At 38.6% G+C, this 26,498-nt stretch overlaps 1 protein-coding gene across 4 annotated transcripts in view; it reads right to left on the reverse strand.

Moving 5' to 3' along the window:
• vti1a (vesicle transport through interaction with t-SNAREs 1A) overlaps nt 1-26,498 on the reverse strand; it is a 295,526-nt gene that overhangs the window by 123,959 nt on the left and 145,069 nt on the right. For 2 of the 4 annotated variants that reach the window (XM_078413499.1, XM_078413498.1), the window contains 2 exons: nt 10,206-10,276; nt 8,494-8,555 (listed from right to left, as the gene is read on the reverse strand). In XM_078413499.1, the coding sequence (XP_078269625.1) occupies nt 8,494-8,555; nt 10,206-10,276 (133 nt within the window). Of the gene's footprint in view, nt 1-8,482; nt 8,556-10,205; nt 10,277-26,498 lie in introns of all 4 variants that reach the window. The other 2 variants (XM_078413501.1, XM_078413500.1) reach the window with 1 other exon arrangement.

The raw sequence follows: 26,498 nt of genomic DNA on the forward strand, positions 1-26,498 counted from the left end.
ATATTTAATTTTACTCTTACGATGTATAGAATAATATTTAAATCTACTTCTTTGTCGAAGATTAGTAGAACAATTGTAGTATTGTAAGATAACAAGCATCTTCAACTTTCTGCAAGTATAACGAAGGATTTTTCAGTACAGGCATTTTCAAACTCACTTTTTGTCTCAATGTTTAAAACATTCTTGGCTTATTCATATTCAAGAAGGGCAGTTCCTTTCAGGAACAAGGGATTAAAATAAATATTATGCACAGAACATAATAAGCATCTCTTTATTTCAAATGTACCACTTTAATTTATAAACCTCACTACGCATTTTATAGAGATTGGTATGTGCTGAAATGTGTGTTCTAAATCACGCATTTAGAGACAGATTAAATGTGTAAACATTCACAAAGGTCCATTGCACATGTAATTTAGAAAGCAGTTTCCACCATATCTAACGGGTGCATTTTGTTCCTGAGGCATAGCACAGCCTTCAGGTTGTTTGTGCAATACAATTCTAATGGCAGCTAACCAATGAAGGCTTCACAACTGTCTTCACACGAGGTATAATAACATTATTTGCAACATAATATCATATTGCATCAAATATTCTACACAAAACAAATTCTGAGAGAAAACCAAACATATAATGCTGCCACCCAAACATAAAACTTTCCTGAGAGAATTGACGTTACCTTCCTGGCATCATCAGTTTAACTTATTTAAATGACTGTTAAAAAAATAAGGTTCCATGATTTATTCAACTTTTGAATTGATCAGCTACAGCACTACTGTGTGCATTGCTATAATCCACACTGGTAATGACAAAAACTCAATAGGTCTATGAATCAGGAGACAGTGCATCTGTAACACTTTACACAGAGGATGCTTTCTGGTCTCGCATGTGTTTTAGCTGAATGCTTTAAAGAAGAATGAGGAATTGTACTCAGGCGTTTAGAAGTAATTTGGGCAAGCTGTACATGTTCTTACCACTGTCTTTTTTAACCGTTTATACCTTTTAAAAAATAAACTTTGTTAATCTAGCACTCCAAGTCCACTAAATTGAACTTTGCAAGAATACACTTTAAAGCTTTGTCTTTAAAACCATGCACGGGAGACTGACCATCATTAAGTTCAACATCACCAAAAATCATATTTTATCAAAGGATGTAGATACCCACTTCGTAATACACAAGTCCATTTTGGAAGAAATAGAAGTTTAAAATGGCTTGAAGCAAAAATTTGTTCAGGGAAGTTAATTCTATCACTAAGTATAATGATTAACACATGTCCCAATATTTGCAGCACAGCCCAGACCGATCGCTTGATGCCCTAAAGGAACCAGAATTTTGCAACAAAGTTACAAATAAATTTCCCACTGTATTTTCTTAACATTGATCTGCAGGATAAATATCTTCCATCGACGCTACACAAGAAGCCAATTTACAATGACAAATCTATTCTATAGTTTAGAAAAAAGACGCTTCAGATTTAACAGGCAATTTTAAAAGGTTACAATGTTTTTCGCTTGCCCTTGTCTAACTAAATTACTATAAAATCTGTACAAACAAACTACTCATGGATGGTTCGTTTTTATTGAAAATTATTATAAATACCTTCAGAAGCAAATTTGAGACATGTCAAGCATAAATGCGGTAAAAATATGCCAGTATGGAGTATCATAAATCCTGATTTGATTCGGGCAACCGAAAAACAAATGTATTCTCATGGACCACATTTTTCTAAATGCTATGTCTGATTAAGCTATGCCATTAAGTGACAGCTGAGTTCAAGCTGAACTTTAACATTAATATGATATTATTTAAATGACTTCACGTTATTTTTGCACAAAAAATGATGAATGATTTGTCGACACCCCAAATGACATAATGCAGGCAGACCATTTAATGAGTTTTGACAAAATGGAGACGTATGCAGAATATTTGTTACTGAGACAGTCATTGTGGGCCTTTGGCAGCATTTGTTTTTGATTGTCTGCAGGCATTGAAGCATCTATTTCAATTCCTACTTCCTTTTTCTCTGAATTTTGAAACTAACTAATGTCATTTTTAAAGCATTTACATTTTACTCTTAATCAGTTTTTTCTAAGTTACGGTTCACAAACAAAATTGTGAGGTTTCTGTTAAACTGAAGTCATGACAATCAGTAAAGTAAATCTTTGTCAGCAGTGTTTGCAATGGGAACATATTGTAGTGAGACTACTTAAATAAAATAGAAAGCTGACAGATTTAACCCTGTCAGTATTACTCATATCTATGGACAACCTGTTTACAGTTTGAAGGTACAATTCACTTCTTTTTCAATTTAATCTAGTTGATTTTTTTAGTTTGTGCTTTTGACCATAGTTTTGTCTACCATCACCAAAGAATGCAGTATCCTACAATAATCTTCAATCTAAGGGTAACATAAAATGGTCTAAAAGTGGCATCTCGTCTCAATAAAAGCAGCAAATATGCATTTCCAAGTGAATATCATAGCAGATCCAGTTTTGTTTAATTTAATGTCATATAGCATGCATGAACATTTGGTCTTTAGAGTGAATATTTTAGTAGATAAAGTGGGTGCTGTAGTAGAGCATATTACATATATATGTGGATGAAAATTCCTCAACTGGAAATCATTAAAAAATTGCTGAGTGGATTATGAAAGTAGCCAGATTGCCTAAATTACCTTGAAACAATGGGCCAATTCTCTCAAAATGTTCAGAAAACACATGTTTGGCAACATAGCCTTCTTAGTCTCCCCTCCCCCAAAACTGGGACATCCCACATAGCAGCTCAGACAAAACTAATGCGATTTACATGCTTTGGGAAGAGATTTAAGAAAGGTTGAGTTTTGGTTTAGTTGGAAATGAAATCCAATCATGCGAGTTATGAAAGAAGCATTTTAATACTATATATAGTTGGGAGTGAATATATAGAATTTCTAAATAGAAAGGAGTGAATCCAACAAGTCTAAGTACTTAAGTAATTCATTCTGAGTGTACACACCAGCCCTCTTCATGCAAAACTCTTAGCGATTATGGCAAGAATGTTGAGCATTTCACGTTACAAAGTAAAGTGCAACATTCCTCATATATTGTATAGAAGTTCAGAAATGCTGTCAAAAGATTTATATTTATTTATATAATTTCTAACAATTGCAACATCCTGTCAGAATTATTTCAGATTGGCTGAATAATTCCAATTTTAATCAGACACTGAGGTTGGTACAGTGGATGGGAAGAATGCTCTGGCCACACCGTTTTTCATCAGATCTCATTTGAAAACAGCAGATGAGCAACCAACATGAGTAGCATCACTTACAAACTGCTTGTTGATGGAGGATTTGGGGTGCTACAGGGAGGCTGCACTTAAATGTATAGGAAAGAACTGTAGATGCTGGTTTGAAGTCTGGAGAAAGGGCTCGACCCGAAACGTCACCCATTCCTTCTCTCCGGACATGCTGCCTGTCCCGCTGAGTTATTCCAGCATTTTATGTCTACCTAGGCTGCACTTAAAAGCAGATTACAATCTTGGAAAATATTATGTTGGTTGATTGGTTACTTTTTCAGCATATGTACTTTGCTGGCAAAGCCAGCATTTATTGCTCTACCTTAAATGCCCTTGAGAAAGTGGTGATGAGCTGCCTTCTTGAATGGCAATGGTTCTTTGGGTGAAGGCACTCCCACAGTACTGATGGGGAGTGCCACGATTTAGACCCAACAATTGTGAAGGAATAGCGACATATTTCTAAATAAGGATGCTGTGGAAGGCAACCTTCAGATGGTGAGGTTCTCATGTACCTAATGCTTGTGTTTTTTTTACCACTAAGAAAGAGGTCCACTGCAACTGCAGTGCTTTTTGCATTTAGTTTGCTGCTGGAGGAGGGAATGAATGCCACTGGCAGTCCATCAAGTAGGCTGCTTTGCCCTGGATGTGTAATGCTATTGAATGCCACTGGAGATGTACTCATCCAAGAAAGTGGATCATTATGATCCTGATTGATGCCATATTGATGGTGGAAGATGATCAGTGGAATGATTATAAAGTAGTAGCAAGCATTGAAACATCATTTAAAACCTTTTCATTCTCCTACTTATTCCTGGAGGTGCTCCTGAAATTTAATGAAATATTGGAAACCATTTTTTCATCCACAGTCAAAATAAGTCAGTCAAAACATCCACCAGCTAGGGACACTGGTGCTGAGCAGATCAATGTCAGTACCTTTTTAGAAAGTCCTCAATGCAATATAGAATGATTCAAGATACACATTTGTGCATACTTACCCTTGTGCATACACATTTGGGTAAGTCAGCAAAATGATGAAGCTCATTAAAATCATCAGGTGCAGACAATGTTCTTCTTGTCGCTGATGTCACTGCCATTTTCATCAAGACTATAAATGTTGCTAATTTGGACACTTGCACTTTGGAAAAATAATAGTGTATGATTGAACATCATGGCAGGGCAACAAAGTTTGTTTCAATAAAATACTCTTCAAATCCTTCTGGCTCTGGCTCTAGCCAAGTGTTGTAGTCAGTCTGTGTTCACACCTTAATCGTGCCAAGGATACTATTCAATAATGACTCAAAGGATTGTCCCAGTTGTATTATGTAACATACATACAGCACATATGCAGCACACCATCACATTAGCATTTTCTGTGGTCTGTAACACAGAAAGTGACTGGACCAGTCCAGGCAATGAAACTGCTGATGAACTTCAAAAGCCTGCTTGATAAAGATTATATCTGAGGCATCGCTCTAGCAGCAGCAGAGTCTGGCAGTCAAATGTAGACGTCTGAGAAAGTTGAGCGATAAGACTTCCTCACATTCACTCTATCTCGGCCTTATACTATTCTGTAAGTTTCAATGAGGTCCCCCGTCATCCTTCTAAAACAGCGAGAACAGACCCAGTGCTCAAGCTATGTTAACCCAATCATTCCAGGGATCATTTTCGTAAACCTCTGCTGGACCCTCTTCAATGCCAGCATATACACCCTCAGATAAGGGGTGCAAAACTGTTCACAATACTCCAAATGCAGTCTGACCAGTGCCTTGAAGCACAAGAGGTTGAAGGTTGATCTGAAAGAGGTATACAAAATTATGAGAGGAATAGATTGGGTAGAGGCACAGAGTTTCCTGTCCAGAGTCGGGGAAATCGAGAACCAGAGGACAGAGGTTTAAGGTGAGGGATGAAAGATTTAATAGGAACCTGAGGAGTAACTTCTTCACACGAAGGTGTATGGAACGTGTTGCCAGGAGGAGGTAGTTGAAGCACGTACTGTTGCAACATTTAAGAAACATTTTGACAGGTACATGGATAGGCTAGGTTTAGAAGGATATGGGCCAAACGTAGGCAGGTGGGACAAGTGTAGATGGGACGTGTTGATCAGAGTGGGCAAGTTGGGCCGAAGTTTCCACACTGTATGACTCCAGGTCCATGATGTTCGAAGAGAATTGGGAAAGGTTGGAAATGAAAAAAAGTTAACGTTCAAGGAAGAGAGGGTGAGTGGAGTTAACAAATGGGAAGGTTTGTGGAAGGGTGAAAACAAGGAGTGGCTGAATAATGCAAGTGGTATTGGTGCCAGAGGAAATGGTCTGAACAGAGGAGTTAAATGAAATCTGGATTTAACCGAAAAGAAGAGAGAAAAACATTGGTAAAGTAATGGAAATGTGTGACACCAAATTGAAATGATCAATTGTCTGAAACATTGGATTCAAAAGTAAGTCCAGTAGGCTCCAATATGCCTCATTGGAAAACTATGTTGTTCCTTTAGGTTGCATCGAGCTATGTTGGAACAATGTAGGGGATCAAAAGGCAGACAGGTCAGAGTGAGAGGGGGATGGAGATTTAATGTTACCCAGATGGACTGAATGAAGCATTTCTCTCTTGATAGATACTGCCTAATGTACATTTTCTGCTTGTATTTCTGAAATCCATCATCTGCAGTATTTCATGTCCACACTTGTATGACAGTTTATGGATGATCACATCACACATCATATAATAAAGAATATGTCACAACACATTGGGGGCGGGGGGCAATGAAGCCCTCTAAAGGAGTCTCCGGATGTAATCAATGACCTCAGACCTGGGGAGCCTGCAATTTGTTGAATTCCCTATTTCTACCCTGAGCCTTAGAGCTGTTCAAGGTGAAAATTATCAAAGTGTCTGCTCATGGCAATCTTTGGAACATATAGACAATAAGGCCTCCTACATTAGACTCCTATTTGTCGACTATATCTTTGCCTTCAACACCATAATCTCATCCAAATTCATCTCCGTGACCTAGGAATCAACACCACCCACTGCCATTGGATTCTCAACTTTCTGATCTCCTCCTCCACAATAATTCTCAATACCGGTGCCTCGCAAGGATATATTCTCAGTCCTCTACTCCTTATACACTATGACAGTGCAGCCAAATTCGGCTTTAACTCCATCTACAAATTTGCAGATGACACCACTGTAGTGGGACAGATCACGAACAACGATCAGATGGAGTAGAGGAAGGAGATAGAGAGCTTTGTAACACTGTGTCAGGATAATTATATCTTCCTTAATGTCATCAAGCCAAAGTAGCTAGTGATCGACTTCAGGAAGTATGGTGGAGTATATGCCTCAATCAATATCAATGGTACGTAAGTGGAAACGGTCGAGCGTTTCAATCAACTTCCTTGAAATTAATATCACCAATGATCTGTCGTGGACCAACCACATTGATGCAACAGCCAAGAAGGCACATCAATACATCTATTTCCTGAGCGAGGAAATTCAGCATGATACAGTGACTCTTTCTAACTTTTACAGATGCACCACAGAATGCATACTGTCGAGTTGCATCCCAGCTTGGTTTGGGTACAGCTTTGCCCAAGACGGCAAGAAATTGCAGGGAGTTGTTGATGTAGCCGAGTCCATCACACAGACCAGACTTCCCACAATTGACTCCATCTACACTTTACAATGCTTCAGAAAAGCAGCCAACATAATTAAAGACTTGTCCCTCCCATCATTCCTTCTTCTCCCTGCTCCCGTCCGGCTGAAGGTACAGAAGTTTGAAAGCTTGAATGCAGGAAATGGTTCTTCCCCTCTGTATCAGGCTTCTGAACAGTTCTTCCATAAGCTCGGATACTGTATAATTCACCTCTACCTATTGTGGATATTGGACTTTGTCTATGAAACTGATACCGCATAGCACCTCCTGTTTGCTTCTTTCTTACAGTTTTGCTTTTCTCCTCATCTTGTGATATCCTGAGTGATATGCTTTAAGGAATCCATGAATGATTTCACTGAAGGTCTTCACTATCTTTGCCAGAGAAAAAAGACTCAAAGATTCATGAATCCAGATAAAATTAACTGAAGCACTCCCCGAGTCTATCCCGAGAATTCTGACAAAAGCACTCTCTAAGTCTAGCCAGAATGATTTGCCTGAAGGACTCCACAAGTCTAGCCAGTGAGTTGCCAAAGGGACTTCAGTCATCTTTTCCAAATGATTTGCCCGAAGCTCCTCACGAAGAAAACCACGTTGTCAGAAACCATGAAGAGTTTAGAATGTTGTGTGCCCATTGTATTTTGAAAATATCTAAATTGCAAAACAAAAGATTATGCACAGTATCTTCCGAACATCTGTGGCAAAGAGGAATAAATAACATTATGAATGGCCTTTCCCAAAATGTCCCGGCCATGTTTTGTAAATTATTAGGAGCAAAATGGATGGAGACAAAAGTTGCTTCATTTGACCTCTCATGTATACAATAATGTCTCACCTGTCTTGAACAGAGGCTATGCGCAAGTCAAATTCATTCTGTTGAAGGTACAAAGTCTAAAAACTGGCATTACCATTCTTGCCTTCTATTCCTCAATAGTGACTAGTTTCATTTTCATATGCAAGATGCTCCTAATCAATGCTTGATTACATTATGATCTGATCACTTATTATGAGTGGATTTGTTGTGAAAATTTTAAAAGTTATTATTGACTATTATTGTAAAAGGCCAGCAGAAGTGAGAGAAAAGATAAATGAAGCTAATCCTCAAACCAATGCTGCCAAAGTTGAAATCTTTTTTGATGGCTCTCACTTACAAATAACATTCTGTACCTTGGCACTAGCCAATCTACCAAGAATCAATTAAAAACCAAAACAGAATCAACCATTTAAAAAATCACAAATCACAAATCAGTGTTTTACATTAGAAGAATAATTTATATCACTGCTACCATAGCCACCAGCTGCGGCATACTCCAGCAATGCTTTTAGTTCAGCTTGCATGAAACAATGCCACCCAATGTGCAATCAGACAATTTATATTTTGTTCTACATGAGATGAGGCTGTGCATACTTTGAACTGCGTGTATTTCGGGAAAAAAAGCGCAAATGGTAAATTAAGCGCCAAGAAGGAAACGCAGTTCAATTATTTGACACTTCTGCAAAACGAGTACTTCATTCAAGGGAGGGGGAAGGTTATTTATAGAAAAAGCACAACAGATTCCTACCTTGACCTTACCTTCGCAACATTCCTGTCAGGATTCTGGAGCTCTTACCAAGGTTTGTATCAGTTTCACGCAGCTGAAAGAGAAAATGAGAAAGCAAAGGTTTACTTGGCAGAACATGACTAAATAGTTATTTTATACACAAAAGTTCAACTTTCAAACTGAAAACAGGTCTCCACTGCCAATGATAATAATTCATTTTATTCTTTAAAAAAAAAGACACTCATATTCTACCAAAAAATAAGTATGGCTAGACTAATACATCAAATAAAAAAAAGCCTTTCTAGTTCCAAGAAAACAGTGCACTCTCAAATGCAAAGCACACTCTTCCTTCTACACAAATCGAATGTATATTTTCAACAATAGCTGTGTAAAAAAATCTTGTCAGAAGCCAATTTTGATCATTTATATTCTTCATTCAAAAGGACATTAGCTTTAATAAAATTTGACGAACACGGGCAAAGGATGATACAGTCGTTATGACCTAGAATTCATTTAAAAAATCTTGATTATGAACTCTTTTTTTTTCTAGGAAAATTATAGTTCTCTATTCTACCTTTCTTTTCTAGGGAAAAGCTGATCCCTTTAAGGTATACTCAAGCACAAAAGTGCAGACTCCAATCTTTTGGTGACTCTAAAGCTGGCATGCTGTTTTTGTACTGATCCCTTTTGCTACCTTTGCAGAAATATGCAGTCATAGAAAAACCTATGAACTATGCTCTTGAAGTTAGAATTCTGGAATGAACAAAGAGGAATAAATTTGCATTTTTTCCCATTCTCATGCACAATGTATCCGTGAGTTCGAAAAACTGACTGCATAGATTGCTTGACTATAAAATTAAAATACAGTGGCTGATGAAAATCAACGGTTACATACATTTTCAGAGATCTGTAACCTACCTGAACAATTTAATGTAGGATTACATCAATAAGCTGTTAACAAAAATATAGCACAACCAGGATAATTATGTGGGAAGATTAATGAAAGAAAATGCAGCAAAAATTAAAAAATTAAAATTCACATAGAAATCATCATGCGAAAGAAATAATCTTGAATTAAGCAATTTGAGGCATTTTTATATTATATATAAGATATGAAATAATCTTGAATTAAGCAATTTGAGGCATTTTTATATTATATATATAAGATATATGGATTTGAAAAAATAATTAAGTTGCAATTAATAAGATACACAAGCAGAACCAACAACTTGACTGAAGTCCGAATATCTTGAATAAAGATTACATCCCTTGTTCAGTTCACCATTTAGGAAAAAGATAAGGCATGGTCATGCACAGGATATTTTTTTGTTGTTGTAATGTCCCAAACAATTGAGCCTCATTCTTCGGGCAATATTTTCAGATCAATGTATCTTTTACAATAAACTCCAACTAGCAAAAGCTTGATTACACTTATTAATCTAAAGCTACATGAAGAAAACGGTTCATGCAAGAGTTAAAAGACTGTTAACAACATTACTATTGCTGGTCTTCATTTTAACAGAAATCTTTTTTTAAATCTATAAAATCAGTCTACATTTGGAATAAAGGTTAGATTCTTCCATTTGGCAGTTAGTATGTGTTTACCTGTGAACTATTTTATAAATTTATTTAAGCAAAAAATATGTTCATTAAGGCCCTTAACTTGAAGATCTGATTATTTTTCTCTGTTATTTTCTACAGAGATCGACTGAAAGCCCCTTCAGTTGAACAATTGCATACTCACTCTTTCCCGAGCTCGTTGAATCTTTTCTTTGTCATGATGGAGGTTCTCCAGAATCTCCTGTCCAATTTGTTCTGTAACCCAAAGATAACAATCACTATAAGTTACACTGCACGTAAAAAGTTGATAAAAATAAAGCATCAAAATCTCTTCAGTGTGCAAGACAGTGAGACTGAACCTAAACTGAGTCAACAACCTTCAAAACTTCACAGAAATTAAATCATTTTAGTGGCCAACCTCTGCTGCAACCTGCTGAGAAACCAATTTCTGCAGAAACAATAGAAACTGGTGAAACATTGCAAAACGCAAATTGCCTTCCAGATAATTTTGCAGTAGCTGCGCAGATCAATTATACAGAACTGAAAGATTTCAGTAAACATATTTGTTGAGAAATCAAATACAAACTATAAAATGTAAAAGGTATTTGTCGTAAGACTGCTTCAAATTTATGCTTCATAATTATTGCTGAATTGCAGAAGCGTATATATTTTTCAGATTCCATCTAAATAGGTTTATGTGAAGAACTGGCATTTAAAAATAAATGAAAATCCTTGAAGATATTTTAAGTTAGAGTATTCTGAGAAATCTCTGATTAAATTAAGTTTGTTCTTCTCTAAGTTGGGAACAACTAAAGTGAAATGTATAATGAAGGTGAAAATGTCTAAAACACATCAAAATTTAATCAAAACTTAACAATCAGGAAATATTAAATAAAATCAAAAATACTTCCTGTACTGAGTTTGCGAAAGTGTTAAATGTTGAAGCTAACAATGACAGATGTAGCTGGATACATTTTTTTTAGATATTTGACTATAAATTGATGTTCCCATTAAGGTATTTCTTCGGTACTGGTTTGTCTCATGGGATTATCAATAGCATTATGTCTCCCCAAAGGTTCAATGCATTCATTTTAAGAATTTTATGATAAAAAGAACACATCGAGAAAAATGTTTTAAGATGATCTCGTACACCCTCCCATAGAAAAAAAAGGAAAACAGATGCCATTAAATACTGCTGATTCAAAGCAGGTTGGTTAATTAGATTCTTCTCTGTTTCGTTTGGCTGCCAAGTTGACATCTTCACCTTGGTTCTAATGATTCAATTTATTTCCACCAGCAAATGTGACAATGCCACAGTCAGTAATTGAGGGTAAAACATTGTCACTTTGATGAATTGTGTTTTTTCCTCATAGTCAATGACTAGTGAAGTCAATAAACAAGGAAAAGAAGCATGTCCGCTGGAATATCACAAAATGAATTGTTGTCTTGACATATAGGGATCAAAACATCATACATTAATTTCATCCTGGTGTGGGGCACAATGGCATCTGCTTCACTCTGACTGTCTGCACAGATAAATAATTGGGGCTATCATCAATTTTGCAAGAGTTTTTTTTATTCAGTATGCAGCACAACTGACGAACTTTGGCCCTTTTCACAAGGAGAACAGCCACAAGCAGAAAGTGCAGCCACGACATAGATGACACTAAAGCGATACCCTTAAAAATGATATTCAAGGTAACTACAAGCTTGAAGATTAAAAGGATATTTAAGAGATAAATAAATAACTTTTTATCATCTTTAAATAGTTCTATGAATGCTGGGAGGGCTCGCCATCGTTGTGACTGGTCTGAAATAATTCATCCCCTGAATATGAATTAGCACTGGATAATCACAGCATATTTATTACGCATTTCTGTGGTCCTTTCCTCCTGTGAATGCTGTATTATTCATTGCTTCTGCCCTGACCCTGATGCGCTCCTGTTCTGACAAATCATACTTGATTAAGACAAATCTTTATTAGTTAGGTAGTCAACTTCCCCATTTATCATTTGCAAATCTCATTCCCCTTTTCCAAGTGTGTTAAAACTGACTACTGCAATTTGGTAGTAGCTGTATAAAATGCTTATTATGGGAAATTAGTGCAAATGCAGATGCAAAAGTCATCAATGGATGTAAAGGGAGTATGCTCTATATCAATAATTCAAAATAAACATATCAGAAAAAAACATACTTAACTCATGTTAATCACAAGTGGTGATTTTTGATTTTGCTTATGTGACAATAAAATATGCAAAGTCAGAACCTATAACAAACTTAACCAGAAAAGACAGAGCAGTTGTCAACAGATTGTGCAACAATATTGAATACAGATTTATTCTCCTTTACTTTTAACAATATTGATCTTGTGAACCTGGTAAGCACAAAGCTGGTCAACAATATATGAAATATTTACAAGAGTTAAATGTAATAAATTGAATGGTGAATGTCACTGGATGGCTGTGATTTCATATACTGGTCCTTAATTCATAAATCACTGCAATGTCAAATAATTACCAAATCTTTCAATTTTTACATTAAACAGTTTTTGTAAGCACTCAATAAACTGCTTTACAATGACAGGACAGCACAATGGCACAGCAGTTATTGCTGCTGCCATACAGCTCCAGCAACTGGACTTTGATCCGGACATCAGGTGCCGTCTGTGTGGATTTAGCACATTCTTCCTGAGACCCTGTGAGTTCCGCCCAGGTGCTTTGGTTTCCTCCCATGTCCCGAAGATGTGTGGGTAGGTTAATTGGTTATTGTAAACTGTTCCTGCTGACAGGAGAATCAGGGTCAAGTTGATGGGCATGTAAGAGAGAATAGGTTATAAGGAAGTAAACAGGAAAATCGGATTGATGGCAATGCTCATGAGCTGGCACAGACTGGAGGGGCTGAATGGCCTCTTTCATGCTGTACAGATAGGGCACTATGAGAAATATGATAGTGAAGTCCATTTAAACAAATTTATAAAGTGGGGACAAGGGTAATTACAGGAGGAAAAAAAGAGAAGGAAATTTATTGCATGAAACAAACTGTTTATTACATTTGTTTAAAGTACTATTTCTGCTATCAAATGTAGACTGACAGCAACAGTGTGATAAGATATCTGGACAGGTGATTATCACATGTCTCTCTACCTGTTAAGATATTCAGGAGAGATAGCTGGAGAGGGGCTAGAAAGTAATTACATAACAGATAAAGTTTATTTCCCAGATTTCTAATGTAGGCTAATTTTCCTCCTGTTGGGCAACATGCAGTTAAGAATGAGTACATTTTATCATCTTAACATTTTACAGGCATACACTGAAACTATTTATGTAATGTTGCTCCTTTTCACTAAGCAATTTAATGATTTTCATAGCCTTTACTTAAGGCTAAGATTTAGTTTCGCCCGAGGATTGCAGAGTGGTGTTTGAAGTTTGTTAAGCCATAGGCTTATACTGGATGTTGAGCTGAGTGGTTATTGGTCAAGTTGGATTGCATATATTTGTAAATTACAACATGGTGAAATTGAATATTGTTGGAATGATGTTTTCCAGTTTTGAACTTAATTACTACCAATGTCAGATAAATTATAAATTTTTCTCATTTTGGACATATTATTTGGAGCCATTTGTCATACCCAAGGAATGAAACACTGGACTATCTATGACAGGACAAATTGCACATTGCCAATTTGAATAAACATCAGTATGATGTAGGTTCTTTTCTTAATCCACATGTTGGTCTCTTGTTACAACATTAAGGCAGGACAAGGAGAAATTCCTTACAAAATCACCAATAAATAGAGTGAACATACACTTTAATTCAGGTAAATTAAATAATTTTCTAAGAGCTGTGTCTTGCAAATTTAAATTTTACACTATATTGAGTTTCAATTAAATGCAAAAAGGCAGACATTTTTGTCCTTCTTATAATCATAATTAAGAATTACACCAGAGTAGTTAGTTTTGTCTTCCTGATATTAATTTTCTTCTTATGATAAAGCAACATGAACAGAATGCATTATGTCATCTTCAAAATTAGATGCTTATCAATGAATTTATTAATGACCCTCATAAAACTTTACTGTCCAAATAAATAGCATAGAACCTAAAAAAAGACATACCAGTGCAGTTAAGGCAGAAATTAGAGCGTTCTTTAAATTGAAATAATTTAGAAACATAGAACATAGAAAATAGATGCAGGAGTAGGCCATTCGGCCCTTCGAGCCTGCACCGCCATTCAATATGATCATGGCTGATCATCCCGTACCTGCCTTCTCTCCATACCCCCTGATCCTTTTAGCCACAAGGGCCACATCTAATTCCCTCTTAAATATAGCCAATGAACTGGCCTCAACTACCTTCTGTGGCAGAGAATTCCACAGATTCACCACTCACTGTGTGAAAAAAAACGTTCTCATCTCGGTCCTAAAAGACTTCCCCCTTATCCTTAAACTGTGACCCCTTGTTCTGGACTTCCCAACATCGGGAACAATCTTCCTGCATCTAGCCTGTCCAACCCCTTAAGAATTTTGTAAGTTTCTATAAAACCCCCCCTCAATCTTCTAAATTCCAGCGAGTACAGGTCTATCCAGTATTTCTTCATATGAAAGTCCTGCCATCCCAGGAATCAATCTGGTGAACCTTCTCTGTGCTCCCTCTATGGCAAGAATGTCTTTGGCCAGTAATTCTATCCTTACATGTAAGAAACAAAACCACAAAATAATAGAAATATAATGCTCGTGATCAAAATGACAATGATTCTTTGCATACAGATCTTTGGGGAACAAATGTCTCAATTAACGATTTCCTACTTCAGCACCATATTTAAAGTCACACGTCAAAAAGGCATCTTTCAAGTAATTGAACAAACTGAAATGATTTTTGTACTGATGTTATTTTAAATGAACCAAAGTTGCATGCAATGCAGGATGAATAGCAGAAATATCAGCTTCCCATCTATATACTAAAACTCTTGTTTGTTTGTTTGTTTGTTCCCGAACTACAGCCAAAACGGTACACGACAGCGCGACAATTTTAGGCCCATCTTATTCACCGTCGTCCCTTTGGTGCTAATGGAAGAAGTTTCATTGAAATCGGTGTTATATTTTTAAAGTTATTCACATTTTAAAGTTTAAATCTATCACCTAGGGAGGGAGGGGGTGGGAGGGGGGTAAGGAGGGTTGAGGGGGGTGGAGTATGGGGGAGGGGAGGAGGGAGGGGATAGGGGGAATGGGGAGGGGATGGAGGGGGGGAGTGGCAGGGAGGGGAGGTGGGGGAGAGGAGTTGGGGAGAGGAGGAGGCGAGGAGGGGGAAGGGGAGGGAAGGAGGGGGAGGGGGAGGGGAGAGAGGGGAGAAGGGGAGGGGAGGAAGGAGGGGTGTGGGAGGGGTTGGAAGGAGGGAGGGGGAGGACGGAAAGAGGGGGGAGGGGAGGAGGCAGGGGGGAGGAGGAAGGGGGGAGATGGGGAGGGTGGGAAGGAGTGAGGGGGTGTTGCACCAATGCAGGAGAGGTTTGGGCCCAACGGGTCCACTTAGTCTAGTATTACCTTAAAACACGACAGCCTATTGAAAACTGGGATCAGTAAAGCTCTGGAAAGAATGACGGACATCCTTAGTTGCCAGTAACAAAAGATTCAGTGGTCTTCTGTTATTTTCAAGATTTGTTCCATATATTGTTCAATATATGAACAAGTCATTCTAAATATTTTGAGAACGTAACAATATTATGCCAATGGTCTAATGAGCAATCTTTTCCTGCTCAAATAAGTGATAAAGAGACATTATTTCCATAAACAAGTAGCTATTTGAATATTTTAGCCCCTTGCTGTCAGAAACTGCTACACTTTGCAATTATGTTTGTATGCAAAGATTTTGCCATAAAAATGGCAGTGAGAAATGATTATGGAGAAAATCAGATAGCACCATCAATAGCCATACAGAGGCAATTAAATACTAACTTGTAAAGTTTGCGAACTAAATTGCTTTGCTCCCCGCAAGATTCACTACATTGGTATCTGAAAGATTCTGCTTTAAATAAACGAAGGCCATGAAGGTACAGTATTTATATATCCATCGTAATGTAGAAGTTAGAAATTGCTAATTCAAGAGTTAACAATGCCCTAATCATGGCAAAGCAACCTCACTGACTTTAAAGATTCAATTTTGTGTACGAATTCTTACTTCAGATCTTAATTATTACTACAGATGTATAAGCATTTAAATATTTTTAACATTTTTCTTTCTTTCTACATCTTTCTCTTTCAATCTCACCTTCTTGATTTTGTCTTCTGTATAAATGTCCTTCTTCTTAGGCAGTCCCATGAGGTCAAGGATAGCTTGCTTCTATTCCACTTTATATTATCGAAGACAGCTAATAAGGCCAATATGGGATCTGCCAATTCGGCTACAGTAAGGTGGTGCACTTCTTCCTCCATTTTTACTGGGGATCTATGTACTTCTGACAAACATACTCAAAGTTCTCAGTGTAATTTCATATACTTCCCCATTTTGAGCAGTCACGATCAGCAATTTCAATGAATTGAAGATACAATTTTTCAAGAAGGCTTTGGGATCATCCTTGAAGTATTTCCAGTGGCCACCTGGTAATTTCTTGCTGTTATTGCATCGATGCAGGAGTTTGGTATTGGGAACATAATTCCATGCAGCACTCATTAGAGCCACTTAAATGTAGTCAGGTCCTCTCTGTTGGGGATAACAACTTGTTGATCCTGTATTGGATTTGAAGATTGATGCAGAGACAATATTGGGAATACTTCTCCAGGGCTTTTGGTTTCTACTGTAGGTAGGATCCATGCCTAAGCCAGCCCAAGAAGGATCCGGAAAGCCCATGCCAGATGGGCAGGCCATGTCGTCAGAATGCCAGAGAGTCGACTGCCAAAACAACTTCTGTATGGAGAACTGTGTCAGGGCAAGCGCTCAGTAGGAGGACAGAAGAAACAGTTTAAGGACTCCCTCAAAGTGTCCCTCAAAGACTTGGACATCAACATCAGCACTTGGGAGTCTCTTGCTCTGGACCGTCCAACCTGGCGTAGCAAGCTCACCACAGGAGCCCGTGCAGCAGAGAACAGACGCACTGCAGAGACCCAGAGGAAACGCACCGCGCACAAGGCCCGGGCTACCTCCACTTCTACTGCAGCACCCATCCACTTGTGTCTTACGTGTGGGCGTGCCTTCCGGGCCCGGATTGGCCTCACCAGTCACTTCCGGACCCACAGTCACCAATCCTCCAACTGAAAGTGAAGTCATGGTCATCTTCGAACCCGAAGGACGAACAACAACAACAACAGATGGGATCCATGCCTCTGACTATATAGTGAAGAAGGATCATTGCTGCTAGTAGGCTATGAACTTGATCCTTGAACAATCTTTTCCTTTTTACCTTCCCTGCTGCTTGGCAGTGTCCTATGACAATAAAGGGCCATGAAGAGACCCCAGTAAACGTGGACCTCTTTCCACATCTTGGGAGTAATTTCTCAATGAAAATAGACAAAAATGTTGAAATGACTATCTAAAGAAAACATATTGATAGTTCAGGACTTCAAATCCGGCACATGATCTACTTGGCTACAGTGATAACCATCTGCATTGTATACTTCAAAGACATGAACTATCTACCAACGCAACTTCACACCAAACTAAATATAAACAAATCTGTGCTTTCTGGTTTGGAATCTCTGACTGTGGCACATGGTGGAGCACTTGTTATCAAAATGGATATCTAATTACCATAAGTCAGGGCTGTAAAACCCACATATTGCCTATGAAGAGCTGTCAGCATTGTGAACGATAAATGCCTTTACTTTTGATGCTGCCTAGAAAATCCGAGCAATTATCTTATCTTTATATTTCAATTTTGTGGCCGCAAAATACAAAAAAATTGAAAGTTTTCCAAATATGTAATAGATACTAGAATGATAGAGAAATTATCCTGTGGAAAATAGTTTATTCAAAGCCGAGTTGGTATCATGATAAATCTGTGACTTTTTAAATCAATGAAAATATAGTTAATGATTGTATTACAATGGATTAAAGCAGTGATAGCACTCATTCGCCAAATGACAGATCAAGACTGATGGGTATAATATGACCTGCCTTCTCATTAATTTTTCTTCAAAAAGCCACACCTCAGACCTGACTTCATTTTATGAAACTGTGTGAAGATCTGACACTTCTTATCAGATCATTATCTAATAAAAGTGGCTTAAAACTTAAAAGTCATTGACACAATTAGTAAAGACCTTCGGAACCTTACTTGTAGTCATTATTATGACTACATATTGTATACTTTAATTATATTTATTAGAATAACATTCACCAAGATTATTTTATTTGAAAACCTTATGCCAACTAATGGTAGAACCAAAATTAATATCTAATACATAGCTGTTATGATAACTCTTGATTTTTATGTCGGGGGGGAAAAAGCAAAATCAAGATATATTCTTTTAAAATACCAGTAGATATCTATAGAAACATGACGTACATGTACAAATGTGTCAATTTCGATATTGACCAACCACAGTACACGAAAATGATGTTAGCATTTGTTTTAAACGATAGAAGTAAATGAATCAAATACAATGCTGTTATTTTATTGAATATACAGTACAAGAACTACCACATTTCTTTAGTAAAATGTGGTTGTGTATGTGTGGGAGGGGGTGGTGGTGTGGGTGTGGGGGGGGGGGGGGGAACTTTTCTCTTCCTCACGGCGCGGGGTGCGGCTCGGCTGCGGGGCCTAACATCGCCCGCTGCGGCTTGGCCGCTGGACTTTACATCACCCGGTGCGGCTTGGCCGCTGGACTTTACATCCCGGTGCGGCTTGGCCGCTGGACTTTACATCCCGGTGCGGCTTGGCCGCTGGACTTAACAGTGCCCGGTGCAGCTCGGCTGCGGGGCTTAACATCGCCCGGTGCAGCTCGGCTGCGGGGCTTAACATCGCCCGGTGCAGCTCGGCTGCGGGGCTTTTCATCGCTGGTGCGGCTCGGCTGCGGACTTGACATCGCCCGGTGCGGCTCGACCACGGGACTTAGCTGCGCAAGGCTTGGTCGCGGGCCTTTCATCGCCCGGTTCGGCCGCGAGACGTTTCAGCGCCCGGTGCGGGGACTGTGCGGGTCGGTCGGGGACAAGCTGTCTGTCCGTGGGCGTGGGGAAGAGAGTGGAAGTTTTGTTGCCTCCATCACAGTGAGGGGGTGTTTGGAGTCACTGTGATGGACGTTTGTGTTGGGGTTATGTGTCTTGTGTTCTTTTTTTTTTCTATGACTGCTATGTAGTTTCGTTCGGTACTTCGGTACCGAACGACAAATAAAGCTCTGTTATACCTGTTATAAACACAAGAACATAAATAGGAGCAGGCCATTTAACCCCTCAAACCTGCTCTGCCATTCAATAAGATCATGGCTGATCTGAACTTTGCTGCAGTTCCACTTTTCTTTCTGTTCCCCGTAAACTCTGACCTTATTTTAATACAAAGTCTGGCTATCTTGTCCTGGATCATGTTTCATAACTCTACCACCACAGATTACAGTGACAAAGATTCCTAAAAATTTGACCATCCTCATAGAGCCAACTCCTTATATCTGCAACTCCTTATCCAGAAATAATGCTCCTAGTTCAAAAACCCTCGCAAGAGTGGACATCCTCTTAGGATTTACCCTGTTAAACCCTCTCAGAATCTTATCTGTCTAATTCTTCAAAACCCCATTGATTATTGGCTCAATTGGCTAATCCTCCATCCATACTTTGTGCAGTATCCTTATTAAATGCTTTTTGGAATGTCAAATAAATTACATCTCCAAGATCACCTTTATCCACTTTGCTCCACTTCGAGGAATACCAAAAAAAGATGAAATGCAATATCCCTTTCATTAAAAAATGCAATGATTTACCAACTATCCTATTACCAAACTTCCTACTAATGGATTCCACCATATTCTTAATTATAGATGTTGGGCTAACTGGGCAATGGGTTTCAGTTTTCCATCCTTTTTCCTTGCTGGCATAGGGACATTACATTTGCTGTTTTCCGATCCACCAGGACCTTTACAGATGCAGGGAATCTGGGAAGATCCCAAGCATTGCTACCATCATCACTGCATGCACTTGTTTTGAGAACTAGGATGCAGCCCATCAGGTTATGGGGACCTGTCAGCCTTTCCTCTCGATAGTCTGCACAGTACTTTTGTCAAATGACAGAGATCTTTAAACCTTAGCCTTCAGAGGTACAGCGTGGAAACAGGCCCGTTGGCCCATCAAATCCGTGCCGACCAGCAATCACCGCATACAGTGCATTCAGAAAGTATTCAGACCCCTTCACTTTTTCCACATTTTGTTACGTTACAGCCTTATTTTAAAATGGATTAAATTCATTTTTTAAAAATCATCAATCTACACACAATACCCCAGAATGAAGAAGCGAAACAGGTTTGGAAATTTTTGCAAAGTAATTAAAAAGAAATAACTGAAATATCACATTTACATAAGTATTCAGACCCTTTGCTATGACACTCAAAATTGAGCATAGGTTCATCCTGTTTCCATTGATTATCCTTGAGATGTTTCTACAACTTGATAGGAGTCCACCAGTGGTAAATTAAAATGATTGGACATGATTTGGAAAGGCACACACCTGTCTATATAAGGTCCCACAGTTGACAGTGCACGTCAGAGCAAAAGCCAAGCCATGAAGACGAAGGAATTGTTTGTAGACCTCCGAGACAGGATTGCGTCGAGACGCAGATCTGGGGAAGGGTATAAAACAATTTCTGCAGCATTGCAGGTCCCAAAGAGCACAGTGGCCTCCGTCATTCTTAAATGGAAGAAGTCTGAAACCACGAGGTTTCATAGAGCTGGCCGCCCGGCCAAACTGGGCAATCGGGGGCGAAGGGCCTTGGTCAGGGAAGTGACCAAGAACCCGATGGTCACTCTGACAGAGCTCCAGAGTTCCTCTGTGAAGATTGGAGAACCTTCCAGATGAAAGAGTTAATGGCTATTGACTTTGCATGACGGGATGCTTGGGCATTGTCTACAAACCTGTTTGTATGCTTGTGGAGCTTCTATATTGTTGTAAGTGAAGGAATGCTAATTGCTCATCAGGATGTGTCTGGTAGCTGAAACTTACAATCCTTGGAAACCACAGAAATAATAAAATGGTAGAATGAATGAACAGGATGAGCCTGAACTTTGGGTCTTGATAGCTGATGTCTGCAAAATTGCACCAGGCAGGATACAACTAAAGCCTCTAGAGCAGTATATCCTGTTACGCCTGGGAAGAATGCCTGGGAAAGACGATGGACAATGCTCTCGTTAAGATTAGGATGTGGTTAACTGTTGACTACTTGTGGGAGTGTGTAAAACAGGACCTTCTGTGGTATGATAAGGGTCCTTACCTTCGACTAATGACTTATTGTGTGGAATATTTTATGACTGAGTATATTGTCAATATCAAGTATATTGTTGTGTTCGATACAGTTTGTGATTGATTTGAAGGAAATGTTGTGTTAAACATCGTGGCTGCAAATTCTGTATAAAAATGCTGCGAAAATGCTGTATCTTTGACTGGAAGCAAGGGGAGTGCTGAGTATGGTCACACACCCTTAGCACTGATCCCCCCACTCCCGTCTGACGATAATTAAAGCTTTGCTTGGTTTACCTTTAACTGTTTGTGTTGTTGTCTGTTTTAAGAACCGAACTTTAACATTGGCGTAGTCGGCAGGATCTCGCTGGGACCAACAACAGATGACTGACTAAGAGGCTGCAGAGTAACCGGGACCGGATGGGGAGAAAATTGAGCTCTAGTCGGACCCCTTGAGATCGACCTCCCAAAGAAGCTCCCGGGAACACTGTGGTCCCTCGTCAGGAGGTTGACCTGGTTTCAGCCGAGATCCTTAGAAACAGACAACGAAGGTAAGACCTATTGTAAGTTAAGATTGTGAATGGTTTTGCTACTAAGAAAGTAGTCGGCAATGGGGTAGAGGAAACACCAAAGGTTTATCGTAAGTTAAGATGGTTAATTTTTTTGCTACTGAGAAAGTAGGCAATGGGGTAGAGCAAACTCCAAAGGTTTGTCGTAAATTAAGAGATTTTTGCTACTGGGAAAGTAGTCGGCAAGTGGACAGAGCAAACTGAAAAGGTTTGTTGTAAGTTAAGATGGGGAATAAGTTGGATAAGAGTGACGGGGGAACGCCCGTGCAACACATGTGTTATAATAAAGATTCTAGAATATTAAGTTATAAGTTAACCAAACGTTTGGGTGACGAGTCTGGGCCAGTTGAAGGAACATGGGATGTAGAAACTGTTAAAAGGGCAGAAATGTCAATTTGGGAAAAAGATGCAGGAAAGAAATGGAAAAAAAGAATTAAAGAATTAAAGAGAGGAATTGGACTGTTTAGTGAAACTATAGCATTTAACTTAACCATTCAGATATTGCCACAATCCATGTTCCATTATGGCAGCAGATGCCTTCAGTCCTGCAGCAACCAGCAAATTAATCCGACCGGTCCTCAAACACTCATTCGTAATATTGGCTGTACATGGGTTGGGTGGTACCTTGGAAGGACATAACCTTACACTTTAGAAAAGCTAAAGATGCTCAATATTTTCATAGTTAGTGCACATCTCTGCCCATACGATTTAAAAGAGCAAAATTGTTATTTCAATTTGATAATCCTTTATCAGAACCAGACAATGTCAAATATTTGTGGTCATTCGGAATCCAATACAGGAAAGGTGAAATTCAAGTTGGCATGAGTTGCAGCCAAAAACAGTAGCTGTAAATATAATATGTGAAAATAAGCAGTGAACACCTGGCAGACACAAGAAGGGATATAGATAGCAATGAAGGCGAGCTGGGTAAAGACAGTAACAAAAATCGTGCCAATGTTGGATCTTTATCTTGGAGACACAAGAGGCTGCAGATGCTGGAATCAGGGGTGATAAACAATCTTTCATAACAAAACATCGACCATTCCTCTCCACCCACAGATGCTGCTTGTCTCAAATTTTTATCTTATTATTTTTGTTTGAAACAACCTTAAAATGTATAGCAGAATCAAACCAAATGAATGAGGACACAAAAGACTGCAGATGTTAGAATCTTGAGCAAAAGTCTTGGAGGAACTTAGCGGGTCAGGAAGCAGCTGTGGAGGGAATGGACAAAGTTTAGGGTCGGGACCTTTTTTCAGACAGATGGAGTAGAGGAGCGGTAGGTGGAGCAAGGCCCGGCAAACGATAAATGGATACAGATGAGTGGGGAGTAAGGGAAGGAGCGGGTGGTGATCGCAGACATGTGGAAATAGTGACAAAGGCAAGAGGTGAAAAGGAGACATAAGAGTGTCAGGTAAGGAAAAAAGAGGAGGTGTGAAATGGATGGAAGGGGTCAGGAGAAAGAGATTGGGATAAAAGGGAAATAGCTGACTGGGAGATGAGGATGGTGGAGAATTTGTGCGTACCTGGAGATGGGGTGGGAAAACTCAACCCCATCAGTTTCAACAATGGATTCTCTAATTTCATGTAACACCTCCCTACCCCCCTTTCCCTATCCCACTCACTCAGTGCCCACAGTGCACATGCATTTCCTCCACCATCCCCATAACTTGTTTCATCCCCTTCCTCCATATGCTCATTTCCCACCCCTCCCATCTGAGTGTGCAGGAAAGAACTGCAGATACTGGTTTAAATCGAAGGTAGTCAAAAATGCTGGAGTAACTCAGCAGGACAGGCAGCATCTCTGGAGAGAAGGAATGGGTGATGTTTCGGATCAAGACCCTTTTTCAGACTGACATTAGTCTCGACCTGAAACGTCACCCATTCCTCTCCAGAGATGCTGACTGTCTCTGAGTTACTCCAGCATTTTGTGAATACGTCCCATCTGAGTCTTCCATTTCCTTGTTATACTACTCTTTCCTCTTCCTCCATATCCCTCCTCCACTTTACATTTTGTTCCTCTTCCTCTTTCCTCATCTGACTTCCTTTTAATCTCCTTTTCACCTCATCTTTGTCACTTTCTCCACCCATCTGCCAAGTGACAATATAAGTCTGGTCTGGAGGTTTCCTTCATCTCTTTCCTAATGGAGCAAAATATCTGAAGAAGGGTCTCGACCCGAAACGTCAGCCATTCCTTCTCTCCAGAGATGCTGCCTGTCCCGTTGAGTTACTCCAGCATTTTGTCTATCTTCGATTTAAACCAACATCTGCAGTTCTTTCCTACACAAAATAACTTAAGGTGTCTCCTTTTTACCTCTAGCCTTTGTCATTTACCCCACCCATCTTGCTTTTCTGTATCCACCTCTCACTTGCCAGGCTTTGCCACACCTCCACCTCTCTTTACCAGCGTTCCCTCCCCCCCTTCTCTGCCAAATTAAAGAAGGGTACCAATCTGTCAATTTCCCTCCACAGATGCTGCCTGACGGTGTGTTCCACCAGCACTTTGGCTTTTGCCAAACCTCAACAATCTTTTCAAACAGAAATAATAAAATAGTTATTGCAACCACTTGAAACTGAGAAACTGAGATCACGAGCATTTAATTTATATCAGCAGGTGTTCCTACTACATTACGCCATATTTTGGACTAAACAAAAATCAAGGCACTTTAAACCTTGTTTTATTGCATATTGCCTGATACTCTGCTCGTTGTCTTGGAAAGGTTTATTTTAAACCGATTGATGCCTCCATTTAAGACAAACAATACAAAATTCACTAAATATTTTTAATACAAAGAACCCCAATTCAGAGTAGCTGCTTTTTAAATTTAGTGCCAGAATGCAAAGGGGGGAAACAATCTACCAAAATCATATCAGTGACTAAGGGAATCAAAACCGTAATTTCTATCAAACATTGTGTTTCTCCATTTCTACATTCCACCTCAGCTGAATTAAGTAAAAAAAACAAAATCTGAAATGGATGATAAGGATAGTAGTAATTACATTTCACCCAGGAAAATTACAATGTATTCATTGAAATAAAATATAACAGACCACACAATAGCCCAAGATAATGCTACAACTTTAATAAATGTATAATGTAAGTTGCAAACTACCAAATAAGTAAAATTTTGATATCTTCCATAAGGTATTAAGTTTGTAAAATAAGCAGTAACATTGCCCTCAGCTACAGGTAAAATGCAAGTTATGGTTGCTGTTCTATTAACTACACAAAACATTTGACAGTTTAAATGGTATTTTATTTAAGTTGAAGGGTTTGGCATCTTTCACTATAGCTGTCAATGGATAGCCTGAAGGCCTGCACAAGATCAATGACAAATGGTCTACAAAATCAGTGCAACCTCATTCTAAACTCAGCTAATTGGAAGAGAGTCACACATAGCAGTTGTATTTATTTCTGCTCACGTGCGATAAATTTCACCAGACTGTAATTTAGATAAAGATGCACAATAATCTGGAATTTAATTCTAGCATGCAAACTCTACAGCTTTTAAGTAAAGTCTGTGTCCTGTATAGACTTCATTTAAATTTAGAAACAATCAAAGTATAAAATCCAGACATAAATTTCTGAAACTATTTACTTGCGATTGATCATACTCACTTCTAAATAGGCCAAATTGATTACGGAGTACTGAAAAGGATATTTTAATTACGAGAGAGATAAAGCATAGTTGCAAGAAACTGAAAGAATTTAGAAAGCAAAAGAAAATAAAAGGCAATACATTTCAAAAATAATTTTGTGACATTAAATTCCATTCAATAATAATTCTGCATTAAAATTATTCAATTTCCATAGAAATCATGGTTTGTAAAATACAGAAACATACACTGATTAGTTGTGCCAATATGTAAAATAAACAAAATGCAAGGGGAATGGTCACTCTGGTGTTTTATGAGTTGACACTTAGGCAGTTCCAGTTAAAATTCATTGTAAAGTTGAAGTTTGCAAGGCCAGGTTTTGTTTTCCAGCTTTCACTTACGATGTTACAAGAAAGAGCTTCAACTCCAAGAATTTTTTTAATCAGCTTGCATATGAAGATAATAATAACAGATGACTATATTATAGGCCAAATTGTTTTATGACCTCTGTTTAAGGTCACAGGATGATGGGAAGAAAACAATAATATATTAAAAAAAATAAACGGAGTCTCTTTTGTAAATGGACTACATGTAGACTTTCAAATACTTTTTAAAATTCCACATCATCAATTGTTATTTTTCCTGCCTCTTCGAAGATAATATTTCATTGGACAATCTATGCAAAGATTGGAGCTAATTATATTAAGTAGCAAATATATGATCCATTTAAAAAAAAACTCTTCTCTATACATACGCTGTTTGATGCTACAGTCCATTTTAAATTAAAAGTAACCCATTCAAGTTACGTCGCTCTATTTTCCAACCCTGTCACAGTTTCTTACCACAATGATATCTATCCGAATTAATTCTTCTTCCCAATCAAGAACACATTATCCTGAGGGAAATGGGGAGGTGGGGGGGGAGGAAATTACAGCTAAATTCAACCC

Source organism: Rhinoraja longicauda, chromosome 16 (assembly GCF_053455715.1).
Source record: "Rhinoraja longicauda isolate Sanriku21f chromosome 16, sRhiLon1.1, whole genome shotgun sequence".
Classification (NCBI taxonomy): Eukaryota; Metazoa; Chordata; class Chondrichthyes; order Rajiformes; family Arhynchobatidae; genus Rhinoraja; species Rhinoraja longicauda.